The 27,472-nt window shown below is 47.5% G+C and overlaps 1 protein-coding gene across 1 annotated transcript; it reads left to right on the top strand.

The window, feature by feature from the left end:
• Positions 1–265: 265 nt before the first annotated feature.
• LOC116274634 (coiled-coil domain-containing protein 201-like) lies at positions 266–27,472 on the top strand. Its single transcript, XM_031665866.1, has 4 exons — positions 266–302; positions 3,154–3,320; positions 21,256–21,756; positions 24,590–27,472. Exons 1-4 carry the CDS (start codon positions 266–268, stop codon positions 24,674–24,676), a joined length of 792 nt encoding a protein of 263 aa, XP_031521726.1. The 3' UTR covers positions 24,677–27,472.

Raw genomic sequence — 27,472 nt, 5'->3', positions numbered from 1 at the left:
CATACTGTTTGTCCTGTTGTTAGGGGGTTCAGGCCCTGAGTTAAAGTCCAGTTCTAACAAGTGCTCAGCTGGGAGGGGGATGGCGTTTGTTTTTGTTAAAACGACAGCCCAGGCCCAGCTGGTCAGGCTCTTTAATTGACACAGAAAAAGCCCTAGAGATCTCCTGCAAAGCGTCTCCTGCAAAAATGAAAAACTCTTGGGTAACACCAGCCCACCCAGCAGTTCTCAAATGCAGAAACCAAGGTCCCGCGTGAGGAAAGGCGAGATGGGGTTAGAATCCGGGTCTCTGCAAGCCCTAGCAGGTTAGCTGTGGAAAAGTCCAGAATTGCTTCTTTCTGCAGGAAGAAGTCTCCAACCTGCAAAGAAAACAAAAACAAAACAAAACAAAAAAACACAGTTCATCCTAGGGCTCTGCCAAGCTCCCCAATCTCATTCTACCTCCAAGAGCCTTTCTCCTCTTTGGAGGGGCAGTTAGGAAGGTCTAACAAGGCCTTGTCAGCAGTGGAGCCAGGATCCCAGGGCACCTGTGACTTTCAGGCACAGGCCAGATATTTATCAGTAGCAAATGCAGTAGTTTTCTCTTTAGTTAAAATTCTCATGTATTGGATATTCTCTTTCACAAGAAAGAAGTCACAAGAAGAAAATCCTTCAGAGAAAGTTAGAATCACGCTTATCTCCAGGAGTTGCAGGCTCTCCCCACGACTCCCTCCATGGCCTTCCAGGGGAGAGCTGTGATCAGGGAGCATGCCACGCTCTAGGCCTGCCCCTTGGCCTCTCCTGTGATCCCCAAACCCCACATTTGCCCACCCACCTGGCACCATCTTTGCCTCCCATTCCAGGCACAGGCTCTGGGCTACTCTACCTCCAGGCCTGGGCCTCCTGTTGTCCCTTCAGATCCTTTAGAATTGGTGTTGCCAAACTGGGAAGTTGGAGGTGGCTTGTCCAGCCCCTTGCTTTATAGAGGAGAACACTGAGGCCAGAGAAGGAAGGATATTGCCAGCTCAAAGTCACAGAGGCTATAATGGTGCATCCTAAACAAGAATTCACTTTTCTGATGCCCACACAGTCCTGCTTACCGTAAGCAAGCCCTAAGTAAATGCCTTTCTCTGTAATCTGGCTAAAACACTCTAAAATAGTAGAGCGTTGCTGAATCACCTCAAGCGACAGTCATTCTTACTTTCAAGGAAATGATCCCTGCTGTGCCCTTCAGGGCAGGTGTAAGGGCAGGTGAAAGTAATAACTGTCCTGAAATTCTGAAGCTGGAGCTAGAGCGGTCTGCTCGAACAATGCCACCCTCAGCTATTTATCCTACAGATGATGAGACAGACGTGAGAGATCATTTTAAACTTATGTGAAAAAATACACGAGCCAATCCCTATCCTGAAGCCATACTGCAAACAACCTAAATGCCCATCTCTAGGTGCTGGATACATAAATCCTGGGGCATGCTTCCACTGGAAGACAGAGAGCTATCAACAAGAAGGAGCAACTCTGATTTTCTGATAGGGAAAAATCTCTAAAATTCAAGTAAAGTGATTCAACTTAAGTAAAATCTCCTAGCTAAGTACAAATACTTAGTGTGGTACTGTTTGTGTACAATAAAAATAAGATGAATGTATGCAACTGATTCTACATTTATTGCATGTTTTGGGAGGAATACATAAATTGATAGCAATGCCTTCTTGTGGGTGGTGGTGAAAAATGTGACTGAGGGACAGACTGGTTTTCCTTGCATACCCTTTCTTAACCTTCTGAATTTGTAGATATACTTACACTGTCTATTACACTATCAATCTAAAGAATAACCAAGGGGCCGGGCGCAGTAGCTCACGCCTATAATCCTAACACTTTGGGAGGCTGAGGTGGGCAGATCACCAGAGAACAGGAATTCGAGACCAGACTGACCAACATGGCAAAACCCCATATCTACTAAAAATACAAAAATTACCCGGGCGTGGTGGCAGGCACCTGTAATCTCAGCTACTCAGGAGGCTGAGGCAGGAGAATCGCTTAAACCCAGGAGGCAGAGGTTGCAGTGAGCCAAGATCGCGCCATTACACTCCAGCTTGGGAGACAAGAGCGAGACTCCGACTCAAAAAATAAAAATAAAAAAATAACCGAGTTGAAATTAATTGATGACCTCCTTTTCTCACCACTTTCCTGTTTCTGTGGCCTTCGGAAAGTGACTTGGATTTGCCAAGCTGGCTTTTGTTCTACCTCTAAAATCTCCAAAGAGTGATGGCCCCAGCATCTCCTGCAAAAATCAAAATAAGGTCAGTGAAGTCATTGCTGTTGGAAGTTTATGATTGTTTGTCATTATTTCTTTACAGAGCAGAGTTTGGCATTTGGTAAAGGAACTGACCAACAGTTTTGAATTTTTTGACATTTTTAGGGTAGATCCCTAAGCAATTTGACTTCCAGAAGAAGAATGTGTGCTCTGGATTTTCTCTCTGACTTCCTCAGTTTGTAATCCATGCCCACACCTGAAATGTTTTCTTAATGAAACACATGAAAGAGGCAATTCTTTGGTAAATATCTGGAGGCCACCTGCTGCGTGCCAGGCGGTGTACTTGGCCCTGGATTGTTGTGCACTTGCTCAGCATTCATCCCACCCATCCTCCCTGAGGTCTTACTTCTCCTGCATGTAGTGAAAATTCGTGCCCTCGAGGATCGATTTCCCAAATGTTTTCCTTGCTTGCTTCATAGCAACAGCAAACCAAACAGCCCCCAAACGAGACAGAGCTCTCCTCCTACTCCTGACCCTCTGTCAACACAGATGGAGCCAGGCCCCTCCCTACAGGCCTGTGTAAGCCGTCTGTCCATCTGTCCATCGTGTGTGGGAGTGAGCAACCCTGCCCTGGCAGGTCAGAGTCACAGCCGATGATGTGACTGCTCACACAGCCATTTCTGGAAACATTCGTGAATCCCCAAGCCCCACTGCCCCCTGGCAGGGGTCACAGCCTGGCCTGCCTTTCTCTGTAATCTTTGGTGCTCCCAGTGCTGACTCTCATGGCTGGCTGGGGAGGCTGGGGAAGCCTGACCCTAACCCCATGACTTTGGTCTTGCTGTTCTTAGCGCCTGAACTTCCATCACCCTATTATGCTCATCAAGTCCATGGTCTCTTCCATCCATTCCGGAAACTCTTTCTTGCAGGAATCTATCCTGATATCCCCCACCTCCTACAGCTGCCCCCTCAGAATGAATTGCTCTTCCTTTCAGCTTCTCCATCTCAAGCTCCCAAGCTTCTGTCTGCATTCTTTTCCTCACCCAACAGTGACCGCAGTGGTGTGGAGGAGAGGTACTCTTCCAATGTGGGGCAGGTACTGAGCTAGGTGTGGGGGAAAGGGGTGATGGAATGCCCTACACTGAGCCACAGTCTTGCCCTCATTTAGCAGGATGATGGTCTGTCAAGGGCGGGCTACTTACAACCTACCTAGGATAAGTGAGGTGGGAAGAGACAGTAGATCTATTTGTGTCTGGGTATGTCTCCATAAGCTGCTGGCCATGGCTGGTCTTGGAGGGTAAGTGGCCTTCCCCCAAGCAGCAAAGGAATGGGGTGTTCAATGTGGGAGAATAGAGATGATAGTGGGGTGATGGCAGACAGGTGGGAAGAGTGCAGTGTGTTCAGGGAAGAGCCAGTAGTTCTACCTGCTGGGAGCTGGAATAACAGGCAGGGAGTGGCAGGGGAGCAGGCACAAAGAGGCCTGGAGGCTGTGCAAAGGGGTTTAGACTCCTCGTTAAGGCAGCAGGCCACCACCACAGGGGTATAAGCAAGCTAAGAGAGTGGACATCCTTAGAAAGGAAGTTCTGAGTCAGGCACAGTGGCTCCTGCCTGTAATTCCAACACTGAGAGGCTGACATGGGAGAATTGTTTGAGGCCAGGGATTTGAGACCAGCCTGAGTAACAAAGCATGACCCTGTCTCTGTGAAAATAAAAATAATTAGCCGGGCATGGTGGTGCATGACTGTAGTCCCAGCTACTCAGGAGGCTGAGGTGAGAGGATCACGTGAGCCCAGGAGTTTGAGGCTACAGTAAGCCATGATCACACCACTGCACTCCAGCCTCGGTGGCAGAGTGAGACCCTGACTCATGAGAAAAAAAAGAGAGAGAGGAGAGAAGGAAAGGAAGAAAGAATTGAAGAAAAGAAGGAAGGAGAGAGAGAGAGGAAGGAAGGAAGGAAGGAAGGAAGGAAGGAAGGGAAGAAGGAAGGAAGGAAGGAAGGAAGGAAGGGAGGAAGGGAGGGAGGGAGGGAGGAGGGAGGGAGGGAGGGAGGGGAGGAAGAAGCTGAAGGTTGGTTCTGGAAGATCACCAGGGAGGGAACCGGCACCTGGGGACCCCTCATTTCTGCACCCCTTCCGAGCATGAGCCACACACCCAGACAGAAGCTGAGGATCGGCCATGAAGAAGGCAGAGACCCACCCTCAAAGATGTAGAGGGGGAAGAATAGTAAACAAATACTTTAACAAATGCACTGCAGCTTGTGATTAATGCATGAAAGAAAGAAAAGAGCATCAGGAAGGGGACTATGGAATGATGCTTCAGATGGGATGGCCCACATAGTGACCAAAACTGGTGAGAGGAAGAGTTAGAGACAGATAAGAAAAGCCAGAGAGCTATATATGAGGTCCAAGCCTTGGCTAAAGGCCCCTCGGACTCCCTGGAGCCACCTGCACAACCGTGTGCTTCTTTGGGAGTCATCATCGACTCTAAGGGGCCTTTGACCACCCAAAGGATGAGGACCATTCTGGGCTCAGTTATATCTTCATGGCACTACTCCTTCCTCCTATGACCCCTTCTCCATCCCTGGGGACCCACCATAAATGTCCTCGCCTCTGCACAGCCTGACTTCAGTGGCCCCCTGTGCATTCCTGATGCTTAATGTCACATTGGGTTATACTCATGCTGAAGAGCTAAAATAAATGCTTATCTGCGTGTGTGTGTGTGTGTGTGTGTGTGTGTGTCTGTGTGTGTGTCTCACCTGGTTTAGTGAACAAGGGACAAGCACATAGATGTCCCTCGGTCCAGCACCACACAGGTACCAATAGGTGCCCCATGCCCATTTGATAAAGAACTATGAATCCAATTTCACAGGGCACTGGAATCAGAGCTTGAGAGCAGGGAGGGGAGGGGGAGCTAGTGTTTCATAAATGTTTACTGTACTGGGCATACCTCATGCCAAGCCACACAAGCCAAAGTTGCCAGTAGGTCTCATCACCACCAGCTGGAGGTGAAGCCCCTTCTTCACCCAAATCAAAGCCTTTACCCTTCCTGCCATACCATACAGGCATTTTATATAGGCTAGAACCAAAAATGTCTGTATGTGCAGGGGCAACTGGGAGCATATTTTGGGAGGCAGGGATGAACAGTGGTTTGGGGTAAGTGTGGAAAGCTTTCAGTGCTAGACATGGAATTTGTATTAAATCAACTGAGCAAAAAAAAAAGGTGTTAAATCAGGGACCAGGAGACCACCTGCTTCACTGCAAATTCTCTGTGCTGCGAAGAAAAGGAAACCACTATCAGTGATTCAGAAAAGGTGAGAGACACATAATCATAGCAGTCCCATTGTGTCACTCCAGGGGGTGCCTATGAATAGGGCCATACACGGCCTCTGCCAGTAATTTGATGGCACTTCATAATCCATCTGTCTTTTCGTTGTGGGAACTGCAAGAACAAGTGTTGACCATTGAACTCAACAACTCAACTCTGACAATTGTGTTAGCCCGTGAAGGGGAGGTCATGAAAGCTGGGAAGTATCAACAGCAGAGCAGCTCTGGAGCAAGACTGTTTGTTTTTGTGCCTTAGGTTTCTATGTCCTAGCATGCTGCATAAAGTCCCTGGCCTCAGTTTCTTCACCATAAGATGGGGATGATGGATGTCTGGTACAAGAAAGCACTGCATGAACAGGAGCTATTGTCATCCTGAGCTGCACGGTGGCTCGTTACTGCCAAGGGCAGAGGCTGGAGAGCCTCTGGGGTGGTACAGTCACACGGGCACTTCCATCATCTGCTCTTCCCAATCCTGCCTTCATGCAATGTGCTGCTTACTCACCAGCAGCTGAAAATTGGGCAATCGATGCTCTGAAAAACAATACAAGAGTCAAGGGCAAAGTCAAACTTTCAAAGGGAAGAAATGCTGCAATCCAGGGACACCTCAGAAAGGAAGTTGTTTTTCACATGGGGGAAAAAAAACAAGGTGATGTTTTGCTTATGTTCCATGATCAACACAGGGGATGATGTAAATTTGTGCAAAGGCCCAATGTGCTGCCCTTATCTCCCAAGCTGATGAAGGGCACCGCTTGGCAAACTCATGGGAAAGTTTGAAAAAATAGCTCACGCCCACACTCCCCACTAATCAAAGTGGAAAAGTCACCTAGCTCTTGTCACGTCAACAAAACCCAGTTTCTAAACACAGGAGGAGGACAAATGTGTCCAGGCAAGAGCCTAAGGGGCCCTGTCAGAAGACCAGGGTCTGAATCTCAGTGTTGGTAGTGGAAGCCGAGGCCGTCCTGAAGCATTTGCATTCAGGGTGCTGTGGGTTGGGTGAAAAAGGGCAGGTGCTCTTCATCTTCATTCTGTTGTGCTTCCCCCACATCAAGGCTGCTCAGGCCACAGACCCCTCCTAACCACTTACCTCTGTGTAAAGTGGGGTGGTTTAGACCAGGGTCACTCACTAATTGGCATTTCTACCTAGATGAGTAGAAAGGCCCATCCCCAGGCCCTACACCAACCCCAGACTCCGGCCTCTGGGGGCACATGCCATACTCTGTTACTTGGCAAGCCCCCTAGAAGAATCTGTTGTATGCTCAACTCTGAGGCCATGAGTTCACAAAGCACTTCTGGACCCGCACTTACACAAGAAAAGTCCATAAGAAGTGAGAGATTAGGGTAATGGATACATTTGAGGGAAGAAGTGAAGAGGCAGAGCTATCATTGCTGTAGCTGGGTGGTGAGGGCCTGGGTGGTGGAGGGAAATGAGGAGGAGCCACCAGGACACCAGAGTTCCCTGTTGCTCACTCCCAGGAGACACATGCATCTCATTCCCCCAAGAATCTTTGCCACCCATATACAAACTAAGATGATTTGGTAGATGACACTTACCTGGACCATGCATGGGCTTCAGGAAAGTCACGACTCTACTACGTTAGGCATGGTGTTGTTTGATTAACCCTGAATTCACTAGATTGTGGGAAGTGTCCATCATTTTGATGAGGTGAAAATCCCATACCAGGTTGGCCCTGTGAACTCACCCCATGAACCCCATGGGGATTCTCTCAGCAAGAAACCTCAGTGTGCTTGTGAGGCCATCAGTCCAACGCAAACACCAGGGCTGCCACTCACCCAATCCACAATAGGTCACCCCACAGGGGCAGCATGCCTGGCTAATTTTTGTACTTTTAGTAGAGATGGGGTTTCACCTTGTTGGCCAGGCTGGTCTCAAACTCCTGACCTCAAGTGATCTGCCTGCCTTGGCCTCCCAAAATGTTGGGATTACAGGTATGAGCCACTGCGCCCAGTAGATACAGTAATTTTAAACCAATACTGTGTTAGGTTATTTTGTACTTAGTTGATTATTATGAAGTTTATAGTTAATATGGTTTGGCTCTGTGTCTCCACCCAAATCTCATGTAAAGTTGTAATTCCCACTGTTGGAGGACAGGCCTGGTGGGATGTAATTGGATCATGAGGGCAGTTTCTAATTGTTTAACACCATCCCCCTAATGCTGCTTGTTTGAAAGTGTGTAGTTCCTCCTCCCCACCGCTCTGCCAGGTGAAGATGGTGCTTGCTCCCCCTTTGCCTTCTGCCATGACTGTAAGTTTCCTGAGGTCTCCCCAGAAGCAGAAGCCTGTTCAACCCACAGAACCATGGAGAGATTAAACCTCTTTTCTTTAAAAATTACCCAGTTTCACGTATTTCTTTATAGCAGCATGAGAATGAACTAATACAGAAAATTGGTGCCAGGAGTGAGGCATTGCTATAAAGATATCTGAAAATGTGGAAAAGCAATCCAAAAATTACTTTGGAACTGGGAAAGGGGCAGAGATTGAAACAGTTTGGAGGGCTCAGAAGAAAACAGAAGATGAGGGAAAGTTTAGAACTTCCTAAAGACTTTTTGGATGGTCATAACCAAAATGCTAATACTGATATGGACAATTAAGTCCAGGCTGAGGAGTTCTCAGATGGAGATGAGGAACTTATTGGGAATTGGAGTAAAGGTCAATCTTGCTATGTTTTAGCAGAGACTAGCAACATTTTGCCCCAGCTCCAGGGATCTGTTAAACTTTGAACTTGAGAGAGATGATTTAAGGTATCTGCTGGAAGAAATTTCTAAGCAGCAAAGCATTCAAGACATAACCTGGCTGCTTCTAACAGCATCAGCTCATATGCATGTGCAAAGAAATTATCTGAAGCTGGAAATTATTTTTAAGAGGGAAGCAGAGTGAAAAAGTTTGGAAAATTTGCAGCCTAGCCATGTGGTAGAAAAGAAAAACCCATTGTCTAGGGAGGAATTCAAAGCTGCAGAAATTTGCATAAGTAAAGATGAATCAAATGTTAATAGCCAAGACAATGGGGAAAATGCCTCCAGGGCATTTCAGAGACCTAAGAGGGCAGCCACTCCCAACACAGGCCCAGAGGCCTAGGTGGGGCAAATGGCTTTGTGGGCCAGGCCCAGGGCCCTGCTGCTCTGTACAGCCTTGGGACATGGTGCCCAGTATTATAGCTGCTCTAGCTCCAGCCATGGTGAAAAGTGGCCAAGGTACAGCTCTGGCCATTGCTTCAGAGGGTGTAAGCCCCAAGCTTTAGGGGCTTCCATGTGGCGATGGGCCTATGTGTGCACAGAGGGCAAGAGTTGAGTCTTGGGAGCCTCTGCCTAGATTTCAGAGGATGTATGGAAATGTCTGAATGTCCAGGCAGAAGTCTGCTACTGGGGAAGAGCCCTCATGGAGAATCTTTATTAGGGCAGTGTGGAAGTGAAATGTGGGACTGAAGACCCCACACAGAGGGCCCACTGGAGCACTGCCCAGTGGAGCTGTGTGAAGAGGGCCATCACTCTCCAGACTCAAGAATGGTAGATCCACTGACAGTTTGCACTGTGCACCTGGAAAAACTGCAGGCACTGAATGCCAGCCTCTGAAAGAAGATGATGGGGTTCAGCCCTGCAGTCCCACAGGGGAAGAGATGCCCAAGGCCTTGGGAGCACACCCCTTGCATCAGTGTCACCTGGATGTGAAGTCAAAGGAGATTATTTTGGAGCTTTAAGATTTAATGACTGCCCTACTGGGTTTCAGACTTGCATGGGCCCTAAAGTCCCAATTTCTCCCTTTTGAAATGGGAGCATTTATCCAATGCCTGTACCCCATTGTATCTTGGAAGTAATTAACTTATTTTAGTTTTACAGGCTCAAGGTGAAAGGGACTTGTCTTGTCTCAGATGAGATTTTGGACTTGGACTTTTGAGTTAATGTTGTAATGAGTTAAGACTTTGGGGGACTATTGAGAAGGAATGATTGTATTTTGCAATGTGAGAAGGGCATGAGATTTCATAGGGAGCAGGAGCAGAATGATACAGTTTGGCTCTGTGTCCCTACCCAAATCTCATGTTAAATTGCAATTCCCAATGTTGAAGGAGGGTCCCAATGGGAGGTGATTGGATCATGGGAGTGGTTTCTAATGGTTTAGCACCATCCCCCTAATGCTGCTTGTTTGAAAGTGTATAGCACCTCCCCTTCCTCTCTCTCTCTCTCTCTCTCTCTCCTTCTCTCTCTCCTGCTCCACCATGTGAAGACAGTGCTTGCTTCCTCTTTGCCTTCTGCCATGATTATAAGTTTCCTGAGATGACCCCAGAAGCAGAATCCTGTACAGCTTTCAGAAATATGAGCTGATGAAACCTCTTTTCTTTATAAATTACCCAGTTTCAGGTATTTCTTTATAGCAGTGTGAGAACAGACTAATACAATAGTTTTTCCCCACCCTGTGGTGCTTTACAAAGAGTACTGACCACTTATTTACATCCTGGGGTCAAAAGCAACCTAGAGCACGCTGATTGTGTAGAAAACAACATGTTATCTGTTGTGGTGGAGTTTCCACAAAAACATATTCAATGGAAATGGGGGCAGAGAAGGGAAATGCTGGTGGAAAATCATAACTGTAACAATGTGGGTAGAAGATGTAGTGACAGAAGGTGCTAAAAGTTGTTGAGTTTACCACATGCCATGCACTGTCTTGAGGATTTTCTACACCTTATCACAAGACCCAGCAAGGGGCTTTCATTGTCCAGGGTTGTGTGTCCCCTCCAAGGCCCATGTCAGCAAGATGACAAGAGCTGGGCTCTGAACCTAGTCCTGCCACCACTGCCACAAGCCACTGTATGTAACCCTAATGGGGTTTCAACATGGCTGACTAACAGCCATACCCAAACTGGCAGCTTGGACTTGGATCGCATATGAATTCAGAGCCCGCATGTCTTGTGCAGTGAGGGGTTTGGGATTCTGTGCTGCAGAGCTTTCCTGGGATCCAATGAAGAGAATGTGTCGGGCTCTAGGCTCGGACCCGGGAGCTTGCAGGCACATGCATGGCTTCTCCCCTGGTGGCTATCCAATCATGGCCATGACAGGAGCTGACAGCTGCCACCCAGTGCCAGGTTAACACCACTCTGTGGAAACACACTTTGGTTTCTCAATTATATTATTCCCATACGCAAACAAAATATCCTTACACCATGCCAAAACCAGGATACCTATGTGCCAGGAGATCACAGAGACCTGAGATTCAGGAGGTCAGGGCGACCCTTAAATCAGGAGGTCAGGGCAACCCTAGAGTCAGGAGGCAACTCTGGGGACCTGGAGGTCAGAAAACCCTGGGGTTGGCCTGATGGGCAGAAGGGGCCCTGGGGGTGGCCTGGCTAGTTTTGTGCTGCATTTTGGGAGATGAGATGGGGTCCGGGCAAGGTCCTTAGCAGCAGTGTGATCTCAGGCAAGTTGCCTGATAGCTCTGTGCCCCAGTTTTCCCGTTGGCAAATGGAACAGCACCTGCCACAGCAAATTTTTCTGTATCAGTCCTTGTGATAGAAAATAATTACACTATGGGAGGTCAGGGTTCCTCACCGGGGAAGAGGGTTGTCATGGTAGTTATCTGAGATCCTGTTTTCTTCCTTGGACTCAGCCCTGTGCTCAGGAGGGCCCTCTGGGAAAGTCATTGTGATTTCTTTGTCCTCTACAAGATTCAACATGGCCTCACCCTGATGGCTCTCTGATGCTATCTGCCCCTCTCTCCTGCCCTCAGACCCCTTCTAACCAGGACACACTCTGCTGTCCTCTGACTCCCCAGCATACTCTCCCAATTGTAAGGTCTGACCCTTAATTCCATCAGCAAAGTCTCTTTTCCCATGTGACAGAACAGATTCACAGGTTCAGGGGAATGGGGCATGGTCATCTCTGCAGGCCACTGTTCTGGGGCCAAGTGATACTTCTGACAAATACTTTCCAAGTGCATCTGTTTCATCCTTGCCTGGGACTGTTAAGGTCTTACGACAGGGAATTTAGACTCCTACACTTTCAAAAGTAATTCAGGACTCCAGTGTAAGAACAAACCACTCTGTCCTCAGTCACTCCCAGGTGGCACAGTGCAGGGAACAGAGACCTGAGCAGGAACCGGGACCAAGCAGCCCCTGCTGCTACACTCCAGTACTCTGGACAAGCCTCTCCCTTCTGCTGCCCTCAGGTTCCCCATCTGGAAAATGAATTGACTGTGCTAAGGGAGCTTTACTTTCAAAAACTCTTATTCATTAGGTGTTGTTTTTAGAAAAATGTGAAGCAATTAAGTGATGTTAAAGTTTATCCATCATCCTGCCATCTGGATATCACCAATGCTACCATTTCTGTGTGTCTCTTTTTGTATATGTGTGTACATATGTGCCTGTGTCGATTTTGTTCTTTTCTTTTTTTTTTTTTTTTTTTTTTTTTGACTGAAGCCTCCTCCTCCCGGGTTCAAGCAATTCTCGTATCTCAGCCTCCTGAGTAGCTGGGACTACAAGTGCACACCACCATGCCTGGCTAATTTTTGTATTTTTAGTAGAGATGGGGTTTCACCATTTTAGCCAGGCTAGTCTCGAACTCCTGACCTTAGGTGATCCACTCATCTTGGCCTCATTCTAATTTATTTCATCAGTGTGCTTTTCCTGGCTACGCACACTGCATCTACTTGAGCTCTTAAAGGTAACACTCCATGGCTACCAGTAACAGGAAATAGGGTACGACTCAGTTTGATTATCTCCTCACATACTCATACAAGTGGAATTGCTGGTTCAAGGCCATCCATACTTTTAAGTGTATCATACGTTAACACTAACTTGCACTCCAGAAAGGCTGTACCCCAAGAGCCCCACCCCCAGGGTAGAAGACTTTCGAGCCACCCTCAGCACTTGAACCTGGGGCCAGTCACCCGGCTGTGTTGCTCTGTGCCAACCAGGACAAGCTGGGATGGGTCTCGTCGGGGTCTGCTCTCTGACAAACCCTCTCTAGCGCTCTCTGAAGCCTCAGGAAGAACCCATGATTCAGGGATCTCAACCTCTGTTGCCACTTATTGTTCTGAAAGCAAACAGTCGGAGGGTGAGGGTGAGCATCCACTGCAGGCCTCAGCTCTGCATGCTGCACACAGGCCTGGGTGCTGAGAGCCCCTTAGCTCTGCAGCCGTGCCTCCTCATTCAGGTTCCTATGTGCAGATGTTTCAGAGCTGGGAAAGCCCTCACATAGTATTTCATTTTACAGAGAAAGGAGAGAGCCAGAGACAGCATTCGTTCACCAAAATCACACGGCAACTTAGTGGCAAAATTTAGAAAACCAATCCAGAGTAGCAAGGGTTAGAAAGCACTTATTTTGGAGTCAGACGGTCCTGGGTTCTTGTCTTGGTTCTGCTAAATACCACTAGGTGAGCTCCAGCAATTTGCCCCACAACTATGGGCTTATTAAAACAGGCTTACTGGCCGTACATGGTGGCTCACACCTGTAACCCTGGCACTTCAGGAGGCCGGGGCGGGTGGATCACGCTGAGTTCGAGACCAGCTTGGGCAACATGGCAAAGCCTGTGTCCACAAAAAAGTACCAAAATTAGCCAGGCATGGTGGCACGCACCTGTAGTCCCAGCTACTTGGGAGGCAGAAGCAGAAGGATCCTTTGACCCTGGGAGGCGGAGGTTGCAGTGAACCGAGATCACATTGTATCCCAGCCTGGGTTACAGAGCAAGGCAAGACTCTGTCTGAAGAAAAAAAAAAAAAAAAAAAGGTAAGTAAATGAATAATAAAATAAAATAGGCCTACTAAACATTTTGCTTTGGGGTTGTTAGAAACTGAGATTATGTCTAAGAACAAACTACCACAGATCATTCTAGTCATTACTAAGCTTCTGAATTGCTCTTTTTAGTTTTATCCTCCAAAAAACATAAGGCATGGTTAGAGATTACTATTAGTATAGATCAGCTTTAGTATAGATTGGCAAAGATTAATTTACCATTACTCTGTGGCACGTGTTGCCTTTCATTCGTGCAGTGGTTCCTTTTTTTTTTTTTTTTTTTTTGAGTCGGAGTCTCGCTCTGTTGCCCACGCTGGAGTGCAGTGGCGAGATCTCGGCTCACTGCAAGCTCCGCCTCCCGGGTTCACGCCATTCTCCTGCCTCAGCCTCCTGAGTAGCTGGGACTACAGGCGCCCGCCACCGCGCCCGGCTAATTTTTTGTATTTTTAGTAGAGACGGGGTTTCACCGTGGTCTCGATCTCCTGACCTTGTGATCCGCCCGCCTCGGCCTCCCAAAGTGCTGGGATTACAGGCGTGAGCCACCGCGCCCGTGCAGTGGTTCCTAAGTGGACCTGCAACAGAGCAGCACCTGAGAGTCGTTAGGTGATACCAATCACGGGTCCCTGCGCAGGCCTGCCCAATCTGGAACTGGGGCTGGCCCATCGCTCCGTGCTCTAACACGCCCTCCCCTCCCGAAGGTTCTGAGCAGCTCAAATTTCAGAAGCACTGAACGAAGGACTGGTAAGCAGTCTTCTGCAGAGAAACATAAATGGCTGTGGGTCCTCTCAGCTTTTCTTGATATGGAAATGTGTTTCTTTTTTGTCAGTTGCCTTGTGGATTGAGTTGGGGTGGTGATCGCCATTCCTTTAGGTTGTTGTGATGATGCACATCAAACAGTATTTGGCACAGGTGGCTTATTGCTGGGGGCTGGGCGGGGGGGCCACAAGTCCCCAGCCAGCCTTCACTTCCCGCAGGCTCAGGTGCACACAACAGAAACCAACAAGGGGAAGGCCTAGAGGGCGAGGAAAACCTGCCCCACACCTGCGCAGTGGCGTGGCCATCAGGCTAACTCGGGCTCAAGTGGGCTGCTGCACACCTGCCTGGGCCTAAGTGGAGACACAGCAGGTATTTCTCGGCGCTGAGGGCCACAGGGTGAGCGCTACAACTGCCCACTTGGAAGCCAGCCCCAGAGGCAAAGCAGGATGGAGCCTGGGGTGCAGGTAGGTGGGGAGGCGTGCAGCCTGGGAATGAGATCTAGTTGAATACAGTAAGAGGTGGTAGGTGAGTAGGAAGGGAAGGCACACAAGGCTGCCTGAGCAAGAGGTTGGGTGAGGACTGGCTTTAGGCCTGGCCCTGTCCTGAGCTGGCACAAAGCTGTGGCCTGGTCCTGGCTGCCTGTGGGTTGGGCAGACCAGGCACTAACACCCTGGGGGCCTCGGGAGCCTTGCCCAGAGTCTTCTCTTGATGCCCATGTCATGGCCTGCAAGAGAGATCTTCTGCCAGAGCCTCTGGGCCTCCACATCTCCCCAGCCTGGGCTCTGAGGCCCCAGGTGTGTCCCAGGCCCTCCAGGTTCCCCAGAGCCCATGTACAATCTCAGTGACATCAGGTGGGGTCAGGCATTGTCCTGAGACACTGGGCATTGGTTCTCCTCCATCTCCTGCATTGGTCTGTCTCATGAGGCCTTTGGAACCTCAGCATTAAGAACCACCTTAGCCACAGCCCTTAGGGAAAGCCAGGCCACCAAGGGGACCAGCAGCCCCAGGGCACAGTGACAGGACACCTCATGCTCTAGATGCAAAAGGAAATGCCGTCCTGCAGAAGTAGATCACAATCCGACCTGAAGTTAAAACCTGTCCTTAGCACCCTGCGTTGCAAACAGCTCTGGAGCCTACAGCTCCACCTGCTGGATGGAGAAGTAACTCCTCTCCCAACCCAGCCGCCCTAGGCACCCCATTCCTAGTCTTCCTGTGTCTGGGCTTCTTCGTCAGAGAAGTAGGGATTCTTTTTCTATTTTTTATTTATAAATAGAAAATGCACGTGTATGGTTTCAAAAGTGATCAAAAGTATAAGAGCTTAAAGTTTCAAAAGCATAAAATGCACATTGACCGCTGCTGTCCTCCAGCCCTTTCCCCACCATAAGGAAATGTTGTTTTTAGCTGCTTCCAATATCCTTCTATAGAGTAACTCTCTAGAAGGGGACTTGGTGTCCAAATAGAATACTAACTTACAAATTCAAGTGCTACCAAATTGCCCTCCATAGAAGATGTTCCAGTTTCCCAGTTGCCTTCCACAGAAGATGTTCCAGTTTCCTCTCTGTGTTGTCTAAAGTTTTCATACTTCTAAATTTTTGAAGTCCAATAGATAAAAACAAATGGGAATTTGGTTTCATTTTGATCTGCATTTTTATTACTGAGAATGAGGTTCAGAATGTGTATACTGAAGGACCAGTTTCTATGAACTGTTAAGAAACTTTGTGGATTTATCCATCAGGTTGTTGGATGTTTTTCTAAATAGGAAGATTCACTGCTTGTTTATCTTTTATAGAAATTGTGGTTCGTCTTTTATCTTTGCATTGGTGTATCTTTTTTCTTTCCTTTTTTTTGCAGAAGTTTTTATAAGTTTATATGTAGTCCAGTTCTTTTCTTTTATGGCCTCTATGTTGTTAGTCATAGCAAAGCCTTACATAAGTTTATAGATAATGCACTGCTAGTTCCTTCCAATACTTTATGGCTTTCTTGTCTACATGTAAGTCTTTAATCCACTAAGAACCCGAATTTGTTTCAGATTTTTTAATTTTTTTGGTTTTTTCCTGGTAATTTGTGAATTTTTAAAATCTTAGATTCCTTGTCATTTATTTTAGTGTAAGCCATGAGTTAGAGGGACTTGGCTTTGCTGTTATTGTTTTTTTCCTAAGTGGCCAACCAGCCAGAAAGAGCATGTGATGAAAGAGAACAAAAACACATTCTTATCATTTGAGATGTACCTTTTGCCAAATGACATCATATGCATGTCTGGGTCATCTGTTCTGGGCATGTATTTATAAAACAATACTAAATGGTTTTCTCTGTAAGCTTTCAATATATTACAATATTTTATCAGAAAACATCAAATTATCAACATTTAATTACTGATTTTTAGATCACTTATATAAATAAGTTAGTTAAAAGTAGTTTCTGTTACTAAAAATGTACTTGTATTACCTTGCAGTTTCTGTTTGATAAAAGTCCCAGTCTGTCTTCTCACCCCCATTTCTTAACTTTACTCTGAGATCTCGATCTCTTTTTTGAAGTTGAAGAATTTAAAGTCTTTCCAAGTGCTGATTATCCTCCAAGTAACAAGATAATCTTCTATGGGATTTTGATTTTTTTTTTTTCTTCCCTGTGATCTAGCATGGGCTTAAAAAGGTGAATTAGTCTCAGTTACTACTTTCTGTTTTTCTGTATTTTTTTCCTAGGATTTCACTCTATGAATGTTGATGCTGTATTGTCTGTTGTAATCATAAAAGCTATGCATTTTGTTTCTATTACACTATGCTTCCAGTTTTGGTCTTGTTTAGTGTATTTTGCCATAAATTCAACCTTTTCCAATATAAATATTGATGTCCACATTTTTTCATTTGTACTTCTATGGCATTATCTTTGCCCATAATTCTACTTTGAAGCTTTCTGCAGTACTTTGTCTTAGATATGTCTCACTGTATGCAATGTGTAGTTGGATTTTGGGTTCTAATCCAATCTCAGTGTTTTAATAGGTGAATTTATTGTTTGCTTTTATTAACATGGCAAATGTATTTGGCTTTTAGTTCTTTTAGCTTACCAAAGGAGTCATATCGATGGTAAATAAATACGTGAAAAGATGTTCAACTTCATTACTCATTACAGAAATGCAAATCAAAACCACTATGCAAGATGCTGCTCGTGCAAATGAGATGCCACTACTAGCCTGTCAGAAAACATTTTTAAAAATTAAAACTTGGCAGTGCCAAATGTGGGTAAGAACGTGGAGTAACTGCCGGCTGCGGTGGCTCACGCCTATAATCCTAGCACTTTGGGAGGCTGAGGCTGGTGGATCACCTGAGGTCAGGTGTTCAAGACAAGCCTGGCCAACATGGCAAAACTCTATCTCTGAAAACACAAAAATTAGCTGGGTGTGGTGGTGCATGCCTGTAATCTCAGCTATTCGGGAAGCTGGGGCAGGAGAATCACTTGAACCCAAGAGGAGGAGGTTGCAGTGAGCCAAGATTATGACCACTGCACTCCAACCTGGGTGAGAGAGTGAGACTGTCTCAAAATAATAATAATAATAATAAAATGTGGAGCAACTAAACTGTAAAGCAGCAGTTTTTCAACTTGCCTGTACCATTCTTCCAACCCACCAGCAATGTAAGGGGTGCTGGTTGGTGGGATGGAAGCATGGTGCAGGCACGGTGGAAAGCAGCTTGGCAGTTTCTGATGCTGACTCATGCTCTGGAGTAAATCCTATCCTTCAGGTTATTTGGAGTTCACACAAATCCATTTTTAAGGGTTTTGCTGAAGGAAACAATGTACAAAATAAACATACCCCCAAGAGCGACACAGTAGAAGCTCTGTAAATGGTCATGATCAACTCATCATCCCAAAAGGAGGAGGCACTCCCTCCCTCCTTTCCAGCCAAGCCTGAGGGGTTTGGGATGTGAAACCAGACCTCCACAGAACAGTTGTTCCTGGGGAAGCCTTGGTTTCACCAACTCCAGTTCACACCTCATTGTTGCTGCTTCTGTTTCAGGCCAATAAACCTTCTGGGTTTGAGTATTTCCTTTGGTGACTTGACTACAATCATACTTACCTCATAAGAATGCTATAAGAAATCAATGAGAACAGATTTTAAATGTTCCAGCACACTGTACTGAATAGATGGTTCCAGGAAGAACCTTCCCTAGACCACATTTTTTTTCTAACCTCTTCTGCCCTGGCCTCATTCTAAGGCCTTGGTGGGAAGTTAAACACATAGCTCTTTCTATACTGTCTCATTATGCCACATCCAAATATTCTATTGTGCATGTTTTGTTCACAAGAGTCAGTGGGAAATCATCAAGGATGTGGAAAACTATGTAACAACGTGTATTATGATTCCATTTATGCAGATGCCTAAGTTTTCTCCTTTATATGTGGAATGCATGTATCATATTTGCTTACACGGAAATATGCTGGAAGGAGAGGTAACACGTTGCTAAAGGAAGCTACCTAGAGGGAGAAGGACTGGAGAAAGGTTAAGACTGGACTTTCAACTGGACTTTCTAGTATAAGTTGTTTGTTTCTATATTGTTTGACTTTAACAAGATGATTCGCTTAGAAAATGAGAGCTGTGTTTAAGTGCTGCAGCCCCTTCCCCTGAAAGCTGAGGGGAGGGTGGTTGAGGAAGGGTCCCCCCAAGAGTGGATGCAAAAACCATGTCAGAGTGCTGGCTTTGAAGTATACAGAACTCATCTCCTGGGACGACGTCAGACTCTTTCCATTCTTTGTCCAGCCATCTGTGCTCTGAAGAGTGAGGGGAGCCCCGAGGCCTCACACTGGGGGTGAGGCGGGGGAAGTCACAGGCTAGGGACTCTGGCTTCTTCTTAAATGCAATTTTCACTATCTCTTCTATGTCAGCCAGTCCCTAAGATGGCCATCGGTGACCATCACAATTTGGTAGTCATACCTTTGTGGGGTTCTCCCACATTGAAGAAAACTGACTAGTGCAAGCAATAGGTTTTGCAGAAATGAAGGAGTGTGACTTCTGAAGTTAGATTATACAAACACATTGCAGCCTCCATGCTGTGTTCTTTTGGCCCAGTCTCCCTGGAGGAGATTAGTTCTGTATCTGGAGGACACTCAACTAGCCCCTGGAGAGGCCAGGCAGAAATAAACTGAGGCCTCCCACCAATAGCTAGCACCAAATTGCAGGGCATGTGGGTAGTGAGCCACCTTGGCATAGACCCTCTATCCCCAGTCAAGCCTTCAGATGAATGAAGCCAATACCTCAATGAGAGCCTCACATGGGAGACCCCAAGCCAGAATTGCCCAGAGAGGCTGCTCCCAAATTCCTGACCCATAGAAATTACAATTACAGATGTCTGGTGTTTCTTTTTGTTTGTTTTTGGTTTTTTTGTTTTTGTTTTTTTGTTTTTTTTGAGATGGAGTCTCTGTCGCCCAGGCTGGAGTGCAGTGGCGCAATCTCGGCTCACTGCAAGCTCTGCCTTCCAGGTTCACAGCAGTCTCCTGCCTCAGCCTCCTGAGTAGCTGGGACTAGAGGCGCCCACCACCACGCCTGGCTACATTTTTGCATTTTTTTTTAGTAGAGACTGGTTTCACCGTGTTAGCGAGGATGGTCTCGATCTCCTGACCTCATGATCTGCCTGCTTCAGCCTCCCAAAGTGCTGGAATTACAGGTGTGAGCCACGGCACCCAGATGTCTGTTTTAAGTCACTAAGTTTTGGTGTATTTGTTACCCAGTAAATAACTAATAGACTTTCCCACCACTTTGGATGAATATTCCTAATCCATCTCAGGTTTAAAGCAAGTGCTCATCTATCTCTTTGTTCTAAGAGAAACTTACCTCTCTATTACTTCACCATCATTAAAATGCTTTCTAGCTGTGCCTCCCCCAAAATTAACTACCACATAATCCTCTCTGTGCACAAATGCGTACAATAATTTAGCAAAGTGGTGATGTCCTTGAACTTATGACACAGGTATCAGCCCGGGAAGAAGCCACAAGCCAGTCCTGAGCAGGCAGACTCCTAGGTGCAGTCCTCAGGCTTTCACCTTAGACTGGAGTGGACCTGTTTTCAGGAATGCTGATGTGCTTTTCTGAGTCTCTCCCAGGTACATTCTGCATTCTTGTGATTGCTGGCTCTGTCCAGGCAATGGACATGCACTTGCTAATCATACACTATTGGCAGGCATGCACCAGGAAATGTCAAAATCATTCCATTTTTAACATTCTCTTCTTTTAGAAAAGTTCCAGTTTTTTCTACACCCTGAATGACAGTGGCTTCCTTAATAGATTTAGGATGTCATAGCCTGCAGCAGACATTGTAACTGGGCACTGTTACTCCTACTACCAAAAAATAAATGCAGGAAATTGTTCCATTCAAGTGGGATTAAACATAAAATGAAAAACCTGGTATTGCTTTGGCAGTTACCTCAATTGGTAGTAAATCAGCCAGATGTGCAGAGATGCCAGTTAGGAGCGTGCATGTGTGTCTGAGACACCGAGAGATCATTACAAAGCAATTGGACAACTCAATCTGCTGTCAGGTCACTTTGACATGGACAGACTTCAAGGGGCACTGCAGAGGCACATACCTTATGGTGAACACAAATGTGCTTGCTGGGTATAGTTCATCAGTATCTGAGAAAAGGGTGTGAGTGCAGGAGCATGATCCACTTAAGGCATTCTTTTGGAAGAAAACATTGACTGTGATGGAATTGCTACAGTCCCTCCTGGGGCTCGGGGTTGGGATGTTACCTCCAGGGCATATACCACCTACTGCGAGCCACCTGCCCAATGCGCTTCACCTGTTCATAAAAATACTACAATGTCTGTCAGCAGTTTTACCTTTTTATGTTGTGAGTTGACAAGTCAGGATGATTTCATTGACCACGACTTACAGATTTTTCCTGTTGGAAAAAAATTTTTACCAGAATGTTATCTATGCTTCAATCCTGTTCTTGAAAAATACATCTCTGGCGCTTACTGTTTTGACAATAATAACATCCATGAAAAGGCAAGCACAGAGGGGTGTGGTCTAGCCCTGTGCAGGGTTCCATCTCAGGGCTTGCAGTTCTGCCCCTGTGTTCTGCACACTCCCTTATCTGGGTGACAACTCGGGTCTGCCTCATGGGGCCGTCATACTCAAGTGAGAATGTGCCTGGGGTCAGAGTTTAATGCCTGTCTCAAGGCTCCCCACGACCTTCTAGGACTCAAAACTCTGTTTTTACTTTGCAGGATCCAGGATTGAGCTCCTCCGAGGATGACAGCCTCTTTCTAGCGACCGGCAGCCCCACCTTGAGAAAGCCCCTGAAACACAGCACCCCTGAGGAGGGAGCCCTGGGTGGGACCACAAGACCATCGGGAGGTGCCTCCTATCTCAGTGGGTCCCCAGTGCCTGCACATTTCTCTCAGGACCTTGCATCCCACCCGGCAGGGGTCAGCCCTCCAGCCACTGTCAGGAAAAGGAGGCTTTCTACTATCTGGGCCTCCAAGGAGTCCAGCTTAGATCTCTCAGTTCCTGGGGAAGAGACGCCCACATCAGCCTCGTTAGCCCAGCAGCAGCAGCAGAAGCAGCAGCAGAAGCAGAAGCAGAACCAGAAGCAGCTGCAGCAGCAGCAGCAGAAGCAGCAGCAAGAGTCCCTCCGGGCAAAGAGCTGGCATCAAAACCCTGGATTGCCCGGGATCCTGAACACAACTGGGAGGAAGAGACGAGACCCGAAGAAGCGGGCAGCTGCGGTATGCATTATCCCTGTCCCTGTCCCCATCCCTTACCCCCAGGAGTTCTGGGTCCCTGTGAAAGATTAGGAGAGGGGGCACTGCTTGGGCCATGGAGCGCTCAACACCCTCCTTCTCCCAATTAATGCTCCCATGATGTGGCACCAGGGGCCAACACACTCATACTCTGCACATGAGGTCACCTGGGACAGGACCAAGGTCGTCCAGCCTTTCTGACACCTGCTGCTGCCCTGTGTCAGCTTTCAGCTCTGAGGGCCCCTGCGACTGATGCTGCCTGTGGTGAACGTGAGCTTCCTGGCCTCGTGGTCTGGCATCCACATCCAGGCTGCCACTGGCTGACTGCTTTGTCATTGCTCTTTAGCTCACAGGAGTCTGGGTGGTGACTCTTTCAGCTTTGGGGGCTTTGCAGACATATCGGGGTGACAGGGAAGGCCTGATATGTCATTTTGTTACAGAGTAGCAGAAAACAGCCTATTCTAGTGAAACTCTGCCCTCTGGGCGTCTTCCTATGCTTTGAAGAGGGAGCTGTTAACATTCCTGGAGCACTTCTGCATTTCTAAGGCCCTGGCTAGGGTGGCTCTGGTGTCTTCCCGGGGGCCACTGTGACAGGGATGTCCCACCTTCACCATAGCCAGGTTTGTAGGCCCTTGCCACAGCTGGAGAACTAGCAGGGCACACACTGTCTGAGACCCACTTTTGTCTCTCAGAGGCCATCCTCTTCCTTTGCTGATTGGAGATGCTGTGAAGCTCAAATGACCCAATGAGAAGATGATTGCAAGGGCTCTGATCCCCAGGGTAGCAGGCAGTTGGGAGGTGCGCTGGCCCTCTCCTGGCAGAATTCTGCCTCCTCGCCCAGTTGCTGGTTTAGCCTCTGACCTTGTTCTAGTAGCTTCCTGAGAAGGGGCACTTTTCCGGCCAGCAGGCTGGGAGCCCTTTCTCGGAACCGGAAGGCCCTGTGTGCCCCTGTCCCCGACTCCCACCTGCCCAAGCCTCTCCAGGTCCCTTTTGTGGTTCTTGGTGGTGCTGAGTTTCATTTTGGAGTGAGTAGTCTTGCCTCAGGTGCTGGACACTCCCTGGGCCCGTCTGATTCTGTGAGACCTTCCCATACTTTTCCTTCCTAACCTCGGGCTCTGTATTCTTTCTCTGTCTGTGATCCTCTGCAGTTGGATGTTGGACATCCTGATTAATTCTCTGAGTTTCTTTTCTATTGGCTATTTAGCCCTTCTACTTTTTAGGAGAGTTGCTCAGTTCTATCTTCCAAAGTTACTGCGTGGCGATGTTATTTTCTGGGGTATCTTCCTCGCCGCACTCCCCCATGTTCTTTACCCTGGCTTGCTTGCTGTCTTCTCTCATCTTCTGAGGGTGCTGATTTTGCAGTGGATTTTTCTAGCCTCTCTTCCATGCCCTGCTGTCCTGTGGCTGTGCCTGGCTGCTGCCTCCCATTTGGAGAGGCCATCACGGGGCTGGGTGGGAGTTGATGGAAAGTCCCGACTTCTGAGTGGGAACTGTCCACCAAGGGCCACCCGGGGGTTAACTGCTTCTTCACTGCACCATATCTGCCACCTCTTGCTAGTCAGCATCCTCATGCTGCCAGGGGAGGTGGGACTGGCTGGGGTATTCTGGGACCTGAAGGTAAGAAGGGGTCTGAAGGTCTCACCATGGGTAGAGCTTGTGGGGAACAACCACCCACGTGGAACCCATGTTGTGGATGCTCCCGATGGAGCATCCCAGCTGCCCCCAGCTGAGCCTGGATCCCCACGAGGCCCCTCGGTGTGATCAGAGGCTATTGCTTCTTCCTCAGTCGCTGTGACAAACTGAGTTTCTGGGAGTCCAGACAGGCAGTGCCTGCACCACACAGCCCTCTGAGAGCCTCAGCTCTCAGCAGCCTCCCTGGAGGTCACCCTCTGTGGACGGACATGAGCGCTGGGCACTAGGAAGGCAGCCCCCACCTCGGGAGCGGGGGGCACTGGGAATTCACTGGTCCTCCTACCAGATGATCACCTGATCTTGCAGACCCCAGCCTGGCCCTCTCTGCCGGCCAGCAGTAGTGTTTGGAGCCTTGGCCACTCCATCTCTGCTCCAGGACGCCCCCTGGTGGCTTCTACTGGCTCGGGCTCAGGCCTTCAGCTCTTACAGCTGGCCCTCTGGAGGCTCCTCTCATTCCTTATTCTCAGTCCCGTGGGTTTGCTTCTGTCTTACACTTTGGGGGCATTAGAAAGATGCTGACCACTGACCCACGGTGGGCCTGCCATTGTTGACCAGTGGACCCCAGTCACACTCCATGTGATCTGGCTCAGTCATCCGAAATCCCCAGGTTCCAGCCTTACTCCATCCTGGCATTGTGTTTAGTGTCAGGAGTTTACCCATCCTCGTCTTCCCTGTGCTGAATTGGGGAGGCCTCCTTTGTTCCCTGTGCAGCTGCCCTGAGCACCCTCCTAGAAGAGGGGGCTCCAGAGAGCACAGTTACAAAATCCCATCTAGACTGACCTATGCACCTGCTCCCATGCAGGCTTGTCTACTCCATGCTCGCAGCCTGTCTGCCCCATCCCTGGCACTTTTTGTCCCTGTCCCCTCCTTTGTCAGACACCTCATCTGCACCTTACCCCATTCATCTATACACTCGTCTGTCTTCACACCAAGCGTGGGCCCTCTGGGTGGCACAGTGCCCCATATGAAGTATGTTTGAAGCACATAAGCAGAATTATATAGGGTTGGCTGGGCCAGCTGCAGACCTTGAGCAGGCATTTATTTTCTAAAGCACATTTTGCAGCAGAAGAGCTTGTCTCCAGTAAAGATGGATGCTGCTATGGGGTGATGCCTTTCCTTTAAACAGATGGAGCGAGTGCGACAGTGGGAGATCTACGTGCTTCAGAACATCGAGGAAGCCACCCAGCATGAGCTCACCATCGAAGACGACTGAGTGCTTGGTGCCAGGACCGGAAGGCAGGGTGCTCCAGAGCTGCCTGCCTCGGGCTGGCTTAATCATCCACATGGTGCCCTCCTTGGGCTGGCCCCCAATGTTGTTGCCCTTCTCTGTAGGGTGAGAAGAATGGGTTTGAGAAGATCCTGTTACTTAGATTATAAATGTGTTTCTGGGAGGCACTGACATTGAGGAGGGTCAGCAGAGGCGGCAGGTTAAAGAAGACAGAGCTCCGCACGGTGTATAACTTGAGCCCTGGGTTTTCTACTGCCCAGTTCTAGCCTTGGAGACAACTCTCTGCTTGTCTGAGCCTCAGCTTCCTTACCTGAAACATGAGGAAACCCCATCCCAGACTGATGAAAAGAGTGTGGAACTGATGTCTAGGCGACGGCAGCCGTAGCCACTCAGCCCTCTCAGGAAAGAGTTGGGCCAATGCCCTGTGAGCATATTTGGGATAGCAGGATTGAAGGCCCGAGGCAGGAACTGGAAAGAAAATCTCTGCACTGGATGGTGGGTTTCCAGCCCTATGGTCACGGTGGTCTCATTGGAGCACCAATGGTGAGGGACATATGTTTCCTTCCCTTATGTGGAGAGGGACCAGGTTCTGAGAGGAGGGGAGTGCCCATAGTCCCACCCATGGAGGGTACCTACCTCTTTCCTCAATAGGCTGTAGGAGAAACCAGACTATGGGATCCCAGGATGTTTGCAGATAAAGACAAGCTCAGGGGAACTCAGAGGCTAGTCCACCCACACTGCATGGATGGGAAGGCTTCAGGAGTCACCACACCTGGTATCAGGGGCAGGGTAGGTATTCTAGTGAGCCTGAAATGCCACTCTAGGAAAGCCCCGAAACCGTAATTCTCACCTGGAAGGCATTCTGGAAATCTGAGGATGCTGGCTGTGCTTGTTTTGGTGGGTGGGGCTAGAGGAACTTAACCTCTAGCAGTTGCATGGGCCAACCCCCTACACTCTCCCTCTCCAGTGCTGTGCTCCCTGCTTAACATCAGGGTCCCACCCAAGTGATCAGTAATATGAAGGTAATACATATTGTAAGGAAGAAGAAAGAGATGTCCAGGCAGCTTCAGTTTAACACAAAGCCAGTATCAAATCTCCCAAGTACAGGCATCTTAGCAAGACCTGTTTGTGTGGACATGTTATGGTTACTAAATACAGAGCTAGTGTTTATTCATATAAATGTTTGCATCCTCCACTCTAAAATGTTTGCTTTTTTCTTCCTAAAAAGAATGTATACATTTCCAGCCTAGCCCAACACTGCCTCCCTTCAAATGTGTGGCAGGTGGGCTGGCATCTAGAGTCAAAGTGAGAAGGACAACCCTTAGATGAAATCTCAGACTGGCTTAAAAGATGGGACATAATAGATTCTAAGGGCATGTGAGGTCTAGGATGTTCAGTTTTAAGAGACAGGTGAAAAGTTTAGATCTGCAATGTGGGTAGAAAATATTCCTGATCAATAATTGGGTTCTCCCTTGAAACACCCACATTTCTTTGGAGGTTTCCAACAGAGAATGAGATTCTTCACAGGAGGGATTAGATATAGCAGCTGCAGTTAGATAGTAACTTCACATTTCATTGGATGTTCTATATGAGTGATAAAAATTTATTTACTGTGTAGTGTGTTTAAACATTTCTAAGTTTTATGAACTAGTTTACTTTTTTCTTTTTTGATAACTATTATAGACTATTGGGTTATAAAATTATCAATTTAAAAAATGTTTATTTTATAAATTAAAGAGTACAAAGAAGCAGGAAAAAACTGCCTATAATTGCACACCATAGAGATACATACATCAGAGTAATTCTTTACAGTCTTTACTATTAAAAATAAACTGTTTTCATGAGAACTATTCCCGTGGTCTGTGTTTGATGCAAAGTGATTCAGGCATGCAGTCATGTGAATTTTATCTCGTTTTTCAAAGAATGAAATTCAAATTCAAAATGAGACCCTGGAGGAAGAAAAATAATGTGAGTGACTGGGGACGTGTGTCCTTGAAAGTTGGGGAATTACCAGCACTCAGAAGAATGTTTTCACATATAAGACGATTTCCTACACATTCATGTTGCATCTTCTACGTATTGGCAAAATGTACTTACTATGTTTTTACATATTTGGAGTATATGCAGTTATCCATAGGCACTCTAAAGTGTTCAAAATGCAATCTCTTGGAGATTTCACAAATAAGATGGTGCACAGCGCATGTTCCATCCATGGGAAGATACCTACAGGGAGCAGTTAAAGCCAGAACAAGTCTTGCTGCCCCAGCGCCTAGACATGCCTATGGAACTGAGTCTCTGGCTGCTACAAAGCTTTCCAAATTCTTGGGGACAGGAGACGAGAAACTTGGAAAGGGAGGCAGAGCATTCTCAGACTGAGGGACGTGGGGAAATGAGTGCTGCCTGCTTATGTTACACATAGGGCAAGATTTCTAAATTAATCATCTTTGAGGAAAATAATAAACAGCTAAACAATAGCCCTGGCAATGACACCAACAATGCTCACTTAGAGGTAAGCATAATGTAACTTGCAGCACTTATTTGGGATAAAATAGATCCTAACTCTCACTGTGTATGTGAACCCGTGTATTTTGCAGAAAATGAGATTTTGAAACCTGTCAGGCCTCTGAGCCCAAGCTAAGCCAGCACATGCCCTGTGACCTGCGCGTATACATCCAGATGGCCTGAAGCAACTAAAGATCCACAAAAGCAGTGAAAAGAGCCTTAACTGATGACATTCCACCATTGTGATTTGTTTCTGCCCCACCTTAACTGATCAATGTA

The sequence above is a fragment of the Papio anubis genome, chromosome 4, assembly GCF_008728515.1.
Source record: "Papio anubis isolate 15944 chromosome 4, Panubis1.0, whole genome shotgun sequence".
Lineage (NCBI taxonomy): Eukaryota > Metazoa > Chordata > Mammalia > Primates > Cercopithecidae > Papio > Papio anubis.
The sequence above is the reverse complement of the archived record's forward strand: the minus strand, read 5'-3'. Positions and strand labels throughout refer to the sequence as shown.